At 46.2% G+C, this 9745-nt stretch overlaps 2 protein-coding genes across 2 annotated transcripts; one reads left to right on the top strand and one right to left on the bottom strand.

Moving 5' to 3' along the window:
- Nucleotides 1-4963: 4963 nt before the first annotated feature.
- On the top strand, nucleotides 4964-6421 carry LOC123170419 (aspartyl protease family protein 2). The gene has a single exon (XM_044588285.1). It carries the CDS (start codon nucleotides 5038-5040, stop codon nucleotides 6340-6342), a length of 1305 nt encoding a protein of 434 aa, XP_044444220.1. The 5' UTR covers nucleotides 4964-5037; the 3' UTR covers nucleotides 6343-6421.
- Nucleotides 6422-7728: 1307 nt separating this feature from the next.
- On the bottom strand, nucleotides 7729-9519 carry LOC123171386 (uncharacterized). Its single transcript, XM_044588910.1, has 3 exons — nucleotides 9425-9519; nucleotides 9081-9335; nucleotides 7729-8062 (listed from the first exon to the last, which is right to left on the bottom strand). Exons 1-3 carry the CDS (start codon nucleotides 9451-9453, stop codon nucleotides 7729-7731), a joined length of 618 nt encoding a protein of 205 aa, XP_044444845.1. The 5' UTR covers nucleotides 9454-9519.
- Nucleotides 9520-9745: the final 226 nt, after the last annotated feature.

Genomic DNA, 9745 nt, shown 5'->3' with positions numbered 1-9745 from the left:
ACGAAGGCACGCTTCATGACAGGCTTGACCCGGGCAGATCTCGCACGCTGAGCCGTTTCGACGAGGTCGGCGCAGATGTCCGGCTCAGGGCCCGGTTCGCCGATCTTGCCAATGAAAATGTGTATGCCACCAAAGGGGACCCGGTACCCGTACTCGATTGAGCCGGCCTCGGGGCCCCAGCCTGCATCGTCGATGTAGAGCTTGCCGCGTCGACTCTTGGTCATCCGGCCCACAGCGTAACCCTTGAGTCTTTCAAAGTTGGCCTCCAAGAACATGAAACCATCGTGCGATAGCCCCACGGTGGGCGCCAACTGTCGTGGTTTTGTCACAGCAGATGTCCTAGAGAAAGTACTTAGTCGTGGAGCCATCGCTACAGGTTAACTTAAAGGGGTTAAAGCGGACAAGGGACGCAAGAGAATTTATACTAGTTCGCCCCCTTACGATTAAGGTAAAAGCCTACGTCTAGTTGTGATGGAATTGCTGGGATTTCGATGACCAGGGAGCGAATACGCTTCGCCTGAGTCTCGAGTTGTTGTCCGTTGTCCTTGAACCGCCGCCGGGTCGTCACCTTATATACATGGGTTGACGCTCGTCAGTTTACAGAATCCCGAGGCCGGCTCATAATCGTGTCCGGCTCGGTCTCTGCTACTTCTATCTTACAACACAAGTTTACATATGAATGTTGGTTTACGTCTACAGGCCTTAAACCGGCTTTGGGCCCTGGGCCTTCATAAAGCGTCACCGTCTGTCTTCATGGACTTCAGATACGAATGAACTACTTATGGAGTTACCCCGGCCTCTCCTGGCCGGTTTACGCCCAGTGGTAATATCTCCAACAATATGCTTACTGAATTAGATTCTAGAATGCAGTTTCTTACCTGAACTGTTCATGAAGGGCATCCATTTCCAATGTCCAGCGATGCATTTTCATACTAAATCCAGCGGGAACCCAGTCTAGAAACTTCCAACGTGGGGAGGACGCAGGAAGATTGCTTGAAATCTTGTCCGAGACAAATAAATGATATGTTGGTTTGGATTCTCGGGATCCGCTTTGTCTGAATTTGGTACAATCCATGTGTTCGCATGCGTGGCGGAATTCAAATATGTAATGGATCAAATAGAGTAAATGCAGTTTATTCTCGGTTTGTAGATCTGTTCTAGGCATGTCTGAATCAAACAAAGCTGCGGCCCAGCTCGTGCCCAGCCCTATCGTTCGTGCTGTTTTGTGATGTCAAGAATATCGGTTGACCTCTGCTGGTGCTAATTTTGTGTGGTGAGCACGAACAGATATCGTCTAGTGTTTCCCTGCTCACGATTCCATTGTAGTCTAGGTGGTTAGGATACTTGGCTCTCGCTCGAGAGACCCGGGTTCAAGTCCTGGCGACGGAAATTCATCTTTTGTTTTTGTTTTTATTTTTGTTTTTATTTTTGTTTTTGTTTTTGTTGTTGATTTTGACCGACCTACACGTCTGAATCTTGTTTTTGTTTTTGTTGTTGATTTTGACCGACCTACACGTCTGAATCTGACGCAGTTTCTGTTGATTTTGACCACCCGGGATCAAGACGTAATGAAACTATTGATCCTTTAGACGGACGCAACTCCATTATTATGTATTTGTGGCAAAGCTGATCAGCAAGCAGCAAGATCTTCACAAGATCAGCAAGCTCAACTGAAACTGCATTATATTTAGACATGTAGGTAGGTCAAAATTAACAAATATACGTTGAGCTTGCTGATCGAATTCATGAAGATCTTCACCGGATTGACATTCCGTCGCTCGGGACATCTTACAACAACAATGCCTTCCAGTTTTAAATAAGTTGGGGTAGACTAAAACTGAAATTAATAAGATCTCGAAACTAAGTCATGACTTTGGCAGTGGATAGCTAACTTTCAAGCACCCCTGTCCATGGCTAATTATTTAGTAATATTTCAGTTTTTTAGATCCCTCTTGACGGATTTCTCCCCTTGTCAAATTTGGTCTACCTGACTTTTCTTGACATTATCAGCACGCTTTAACTATCTGCTATGTATTGACGCTTCTTGAGGCATGTGTTGTATATGCCAAACCATCTCAGATGATGATGGACAAGCTTTTCTTCAACGGTGCTACCCCAACTCTATAACGTATATCATCGTCCGAACTCGGACTTTCCTTGTGTTGACACATATCCATCTTAACACGTGTATTTGTGCTACACCTAACTATTGAACATGTCGCCTTTTAGTTGGTCGACATTCAGGGCCATACAACATCACAAGTCAAATCATCATCCCATAGAACCTGCCTTTTAAACTTTTGTGGCACTCTCCCTATCACAGAAAACTTAGTTGTGTGTGTGTGACCAAACTTTCTGCATCTACACAAAAAACTTGCTTCTTTTTTAGCAGAACACAAAAAAACTTGCTGGATAGGCGGACCGTCTATCTAGAAGGTTGGGCTAGTACAACACCAGTGTATGCTGGACCGGGCTTGGCGAGGGCATGACTGTCTCGCTTGTAGAGGCACCGGCCACCCTCGCATCAAGCAGCGCCCAGAATGGGCCGGTTGTTTTTTTCTTCACAGTTTTGCTTTATTTTTTTTACCTTTGCTTATAATTCTAAATACATCTATTATAAAAATCATTTTACAATCATAATTGGAAAATGTTAATCTTGCATTTAAAAATGTTAACATGCATAGAAAAATATTTCTAATGTATACAAAAAATGTACAATGTCCGTCGAAAAAAGTAGACATCAAAACATATATATATGAGAAAAATGTTAATCATGTATTTAAAAAATTAGATGTGCATAAAAATATATTTCAAGTGAATACAAAAGGTACAATGTGTATAAGAAAAGTAGACATCAAAACATATATATGAGTGTGTTGCCTGTAATAAGTCTTTTGTCACAACTACTTTAGGTTGTGGCCGAGAGCAGTGAATCATCCTTGATGTGAACTTTTGCCTTGGCTTTTTCAAAAAAAAAATTGGGGAGGTGGGCCCTTTGATAAAAAATATATAGATATGAAAAAAATACCGTGTGCGTGATTTCCATAAAGGTGGAGGGCGTTTTCATAAAAAAAAGCCGGGCTGAGCGGTGTGGCAAGACACGGCCAGCATGGCGCCATTTGTCAGCTTGTGATTGGCTCAGGACTAAACCTTCACATACATTGCAAGTCTAGGGATGAGGTGATCACCTTTTGCAAGTTTGTGGACTAAACCATTACATCCATTGCAAGTTTGTGAGTCTGTAGTGCTCTTGCCTCATTATTCTTCTTCGGTGTTCATGATGGAGCCGGCGCCTGCATAACGGTCAATGTTCGATGTTCATTGCCTCTCCAGTGAATCCTCTGGCCAAAGGGCGGCCTAATAAAGCCTTGGCATCTTGCCAGCACCCTTTCTTCATCCTGGTCGATGCGGCAAAAGGGAGGCAGTGTAGATATAGTGTGATGGTCACTTCTGTTTTCTCTGGCTGGCATGCGTAGCTGCTAGAGAACTGGCTGGAGATGCACTTGCGGTGGTCCTGTTGTCCCAAGTGGTGTCATCCCCAGCATTGGCATGGTTGGATCTGGACCGGAGATGCAATTTGGACCCAATTGTGTTTTCTATTCTCATATTGGGGCCCCCATTCAAAATGTGAGAGACCGAGTTGTAATTTTCCTTTTCCACGTCCTTGTTTGAGCTTTGTAATGTGAATACTTTCATAGTCTATGAAAGCTTTTGGGGCCTTTATGGCTCTATCTGTTTCAAAAATGATACTCCCTCCTTTCCGATTTATAAGGCCCATCTCAAAATATTTGTTTTTCCATTTTATAAGTCTCACTTCTACTACTCACCATCATATGGTCAGATTTCAAGATGCATTAAATCACTGCATGCAAGGATTAAGGAAAAACTAACCAATGCATGTAGAAGTTTTTGGTTATTTAATGGTCATGCATACATGCATTGTAATTAATGCATCGGTAAACATAACTTTTTAAGAAAAGATAGTGTAGTAATTAAGTATTTTTACAAACTACGAAATTTATAACACCACTCACCATCTATCTTGGTAGGAGAGATTTATAAATTGAGCCCTATAAGGCTAGTCATAGTGGGTAGTAACTTAGACTAGTAACATATGCATGTTACTAGTCATATGTTACTAGTTTAAGTTACCACAATCATAGTGAGTAGTAACATAAGTGTAGTGTCATGCAAGCCTTCATTTATTATATTGCAGACTCATTTTGCATTGGGGTGTGTTATGTTACGTAACATATTATATTATCACAAACACTTCTCTCCTCATTAACATATATGTCTTGGGATGCATTATGTTACTACCTAAGTTACTCCCACTATGGCTAGCCTAAACTTGAAAGGAGGTAGTATAAAGTAATTCATAGTACATGGAAGTGTGCAAACGCCAAAGGATATGCAAATATCCACAAGATATATTTGATTCATAATAAATGTAGAAATATCCTCTTCTACATGGTGGTGTGGAAGGGATATGCAAATCTCAACAAAGTATTTTGGATTCATATTAAATGCAACCAAACCCTCATTTACTAGGAGTATATGCAAATTCCAACTAGAGATTTTCAATTCATAGTAAATGCAGCCAAAACCTCATCTACATGGAAGTGCGAGGGATACGCAAATCCCAACAGAGGATTTTTGGTTCATAGTAAATGCAGCCAAACCCTTCTCTACATGGAAGTGCGAGGGATACGCAGATAACAACAGAGGATTTTTGGTTCATAATAAATGTAGCCGAACCCTCCTCTACATGGAAGTATGCAAGGGATATGCAAATTTCAACAGAGGATTTTGGTACATAATAAATGCAGCCAAAACCTCCTCTACATGAAAGTATGCAAGGGATACGCAAATCTCAACAGAGGTTTTTGGTTCATAATAAATGGTACCAAACCCTCCTCCAATAGTTCAATTCACCATCTACAAAAGGGTACATACTCTTACTCATTGTTGCATGCACGGACCAACACAAGTCAATTAGCCAGTCGATGTGTTTGCATTTCTACAACATATACATCCATGGAGCTCACCGCTCACACTCTCCTCCTCCCTCTGGTACTTGCGGCGCTCCTCCACACCACCACCGCCACTGTTGACGATGCCACACGAGGCCTCAACGGCGGCCTTAGCCTGCGCATGGTTCCCAGCCCTGGCTGGAACAGTACCATCCATGTCGACGACGACGGCTTCCTTCACCTGAAGGAGCCAGTTGGGCACGACACCACCGCGCTTCGACCGCATGTACGCTTTCTCCCAGGGAAGTACAACGTTGTCACCACTGTTGGGACGGGCCATGGCCGCCGCACGTACACCCTCGCGATGGAGATGACCAGCAGCCTGACGTGGATGCAGTGCGCGCCGATCCAACACCCGTTTCAGCAAGTGCCGCCGCCCTTCCACCCGCGGACATCACCGTCATTCCGCCACCTCGCACCCACAAACCGCCTTTGCTCGCCCCCGGGGCACAACGTGTGCAGGTTCCACGTCACCCCCATCCACACCGGTGGCGTACATGCGAGCGGCGTGCTCGGTGATGAGACCCTATCCTTCACGGGATCTACGCCGGCGGTCTTTCCCACCGTCATCATTGGCTGCGCGCACAGCAGCACGGGTTTCGACAGCCACAGAGTGCTCGCCGGTGTCCTCGGCCTGGGTAAGACGTACCCGTCGCTCGTCCCGGTGTTACTCCAACGTCACGGCTTGCACCGCTTCTCCTACTGCCTCTTCGTGCCCAGGTCGGCGAACCGGCACGGCTTCCTCCGGTTCGGCAACGACATCCCGGTCGACACGAGGCGCATGAAGAGCACCAGGATCCTCTACCCCGAGGATAGCTCCTACTTTGTCAACCTCAACGGCATCAGCATTGCAGAGACACGGCTGGGCGGCAACCTGGCGGAGGTGTTCAGGCGCCGACAGCTCGCCGATGGCAAGTGGCACAGCGGGACCGTGATCGACGTCGGGACGTCTCGGAGTGTGATGATCGAAGCTGCATACAGTGTCCTGGAGCAGACCCTGGCGGAGCACGGCAGGAGGCTTTTGCCGGTGCGCCGCACCAGCTCCGGCCTCTGCTTCCGCGCGACACACTCCCACTTCTCGCAGTTGCCGACGGTGACGCTGCACTTTGAGCAGGACCTCGTGCTCACCCCAAATAAGTTGTTTGTAGTGCGGGAGCAAGACATTTGCCTCGCCGTGTCACCGAGCCAGGACATCACCATCATCGGGGCAATGCAGCAAGTGGGCACGCGCTTCGTGTACGACCTCGCCGCCAGCAGGGTCTACTTCGCCCCCGAGAACTGCAATGACGACACCGGCGAGCATGATTGATATCCTGTTTTTTAGTAAACAACCCGATTTGATGTGGTCAACTGTCTGTTTTTGAAATAAAAGGAAATATAAACTATAATGAGAGTGCACAAACAAACAAAAATAGATTGGCAGCATATCTTGTGAATCCGATGGATAAATGTATCCCTGTATCCCTTTGTTTCTCAGCCTCCCGATCAAAATCCATCGTCTCACGTGCAGCCAAGAGAAAATTTGCAGTCACCCGCCCGCTTTCTGACTTAACAAATATTTTTGTTTGCGGAAACCCCCCTAAAGCCTCCGATCCATCATCGCAAACCCAAGCCCCAACTCGTGCGTCCTGCGTCTCCTGCCCCAAGTCCTTCGTTGCCAGATCTCTCGGCTCCCAAATCAAGTCCCAATCCGAAGGCCTCGTATGAAGACAACACCCAGATGATTCCCTCGAACTTCTCCGGAGACGACAAGCAAGTAGCGAAAGCAACGGCTCGACGGTCACATAGACCCGGCCGGCCGGTCGTCTCGACGGCGAAGGCATGATAACTAACGACGTTCCGCAACTGTGAAGACGAGTCTGATGAGGCGCAAACGACGCCCTGGATGGCCTCCCCTGTCCGCGACGGTTCCTTCATAGGAAGATGCAGTCTCTCGTGATCCGCAGGAAGCTATAGTGCTGTAGTCTGTAGCCTGTAGCAGAGTAATAGTATTTGCCCCCAATGAACGGCATAGTGTGCCTTGTTCAGATCAGTGGCTTTGGCTCAGCTTTTCCCTTGTTAAAATATCATGTTTGCTGTTGCCACAAAATTCAGTGACTAGTTCAGTTATGTACTTATGTGTTGAAAAAAAATCAGTGATTTTCTCAGTCGTGTGGTCAAAGCATATATTCTTTGGTATAAAGCTTTTGAGTTGCAGAAGTGGGCTGGGGTCGCTTTCTCCACTTTTGATGTGTAAGCTGTAAGCAGCAAGTCACTATCCAAAATTTCGAAAGTGCTATTCTGAGCCCGAGCTCAGATGCACCTGTTATCCTAACCGTTCTTCAGCGCCAAGCTTCGCTCCCGCGTGTGTATTTCACAGTGTATTCTCAGCAGTATTGGATGCTTTTCTAGAGGATAGGACCCACCCACCTACCGCATTTATTATAACGGCCATCCCCCCCCCCCCCCGGTGAGCTGGCTCAGATGCACACTACCAAAGTGAGGCACGGATCTCACAAACGGACGTTCCCTTCCCCCCTGTTTTTTATTAAACCCAACGGCTTGCTCTGGAAGATTCACCCACCTACCCCGCAAGCTTATCTTCCCCCCTCTGCTCATAGGAGCCTTTATTAAAGCTGGGCATTCGCAGCGACAAGATCTTGTATTCTCAACACCAGCTTTTCCCTGGGGGAAATGTACCACAAGAACACAAAATTCAGTTAACGTCAGGTTTCAGCAACACCAGGAAATTGAACACTGGATATAGAAAACAATTTCTACTAACCGAGCAACCACAGACGATTTCTTGCATGCATTTAATCCTCTCTACATTTAGCCGACTCTTGCCATATCTGATACCAAACCCCTTTTCCCATGAATACAAATTGTAAAAGTCACAGGCCTCTCCTACAAAATCAAAGGTCGTGCCAATAGTCGGTGTGATCACATTGTATCTTGGATTCTCAGCATAGTTTCGAACAGCCTTCTCAAATGCAGTGACACGGTTTGGGCAAGGCGGCCGACTTGGTGCAGCGGCACCGATCCTCAACCTGCAGTTACATAGCATGATTCACATTTCGACAAATTGTACATTATTATTGATGCAAGCATAATTAAAATTCACGTAGTTGCAACAAGTCACATCATGTATTTGCCCTCAATCAGGAAAAACGTCAAACGGAAAGAGCATGATGGAACTATCACAATTAAAAGGGCAGCACAACATGGTAGATGTGCCTGACCAAAATATCATTATCAGTACAAGTTTCATTTATCAAGTTTACTTTAAGATCAGACACCACTTGTAGCAGTGTGGTTAGCATCTAAAGGGGACTGAGTAATACAAATTCCTAACGATACACGGCAAAAAGGGGACTTGTAGCATGGTAGATACTTCAATATAATTAGATGCTACGGATAATCAGACTCAGTCCTCCATCATCTCAAGCACAAAAACATACAACAAGGAACACATGCCCTTTGCAAAATTTCATTACTATCCAGAGCAACAGGTATTACATAGAAAAAAGACCTCGATACATGTCACGTCGCCCAGGTGCTAGAAACAAGGGAGACATCCATGTTTTTGACTTATCACAATTGGACCTACCCTCTTAGGGAATGTTTTTATCAACCGCTCTTACTCCCAAATTCACACCCGCATCACTACAATCTTTTGTTTTCACTCAGCTACTGCCCATCGAATCAATCATGTAGACACATGGGTGAATTTTCTACTTCGAACAATGCAGAGACCTCACTGCCTTGCTTGTAGTAATCTACAAATACAAATCACAAATAAAGGATATTACCCAAATATGCCACAACTTCTCCTCAAAAGGATCAAGCCCCTGTTAACTGCTACAATATGCACCTACTAATTCAGTTATGAGGTTCCTTCTTCAGTCGAACCTCCTAAAAAATTCAGTACCGTCTATTTTCCTAAACCATTTCATTCCAGTCGATAGCAACAACATATTCAGTTACTGGTATGACACAACAATCATCGTCTTGCTCAGCCCAGAGGCACATCATCAAGTAAAGTACATATGCACGCCATGAACTAACCTCTTATTCCATCCAGGAGCTCGTGGGTTCATCTTCCCAGTAGATAGCTCCGAGCTTGGTGGAGACACGTCCCTCCTCTCCCGCGCTCCTTCACTGAGCATCAAGATCTGCGCCTCCCCTGTAGCTGCCGGCTGATCCTCAACCGCCAACTGATGTCCTTCCGTCACCTGCGTTGCCACCATCTCCACATCGACCGCATCCGCCCCCTCCGGTACCGACACCAAACTCTCCCCAACTTCCTCCAGGAAGTTAGATCTGCCCGACGCTCACGCAAATCCGCTCAGAATCACCACATTTACGGTCTAGAAATCGCTAGAAGAAAGCCAAATATCTAGAGTACATACCCGTCTATAGGTTGCATCAGGAACTCCATCCTTGTCGCCCTCACCTCCGCCGTCGGCGCCGTCGCTCACCACCAGGCCTTAGAAAATTAGGTCAGCTTTACCCTAGCCGAAGCCACCAGACCGCACAGTTGGTTCCTACCATGGGCCCAGCGAACGGAAAAGCTCACATTCGGGGCCACGGACTAGACGTCGAATTACTGTTCTGATCCACGGCCCAACTCGTCAACCACAAACGGACGTTTCTCCGCCCGTGAAAGTGCGGCCCACCACCCACGCCTGCCATCTACGTATTTCGCGACAGTGGACATTTACTAACTCGCC

Source organism: Triticum aestivum, chromosome 7D (genome assembly GCF_018294505.1).
Source record: "Triticum aestivum cultivar Chinese Spring chromosome 7D, IWGSC CS RefSeq v2.1, whole genome shotgun sequence".
Classification (NCBI taxonomy): Eukaryota; Viridiplantae; Streptophyta; class Magnoliopsida; order Poales; family Poaceae; genus Triticum; species Triticum aestivum.
Note: the sequence above shows the minus strand (reverse complement) of the source record. Positions and strands in the feature narration are given on the sequence as shown.

Coding starts and splice junctions, on each gene's coding strand:
- LOC123170419 (XM_044588285.1), top strand. CDS start 5,038: ATGGAGCTCACCGCTCACACTCTCCTCCTCCCTCTGGTACTTGCGGCG.
- LOC123171386 (XM_044588910.1), bottom strand. CDS start 9,453: ATGGAGTTCCTGATGCAACCTATAGACGG. Junction 9,336..9,424: donor CTGATGCAACCTATAGACGG/GTATGTACTCTA, acceptor AGCGTCGGGCAG/ATCTAACTTCCTGGAGGAAG. Junction 8,063..9,080: donor GCTCCTGGATGGAATAAGAG/GTTAGTTCATGG, acceptor ATGTAACTGCAG/GTTGAGGATCGGTGCCGCTG.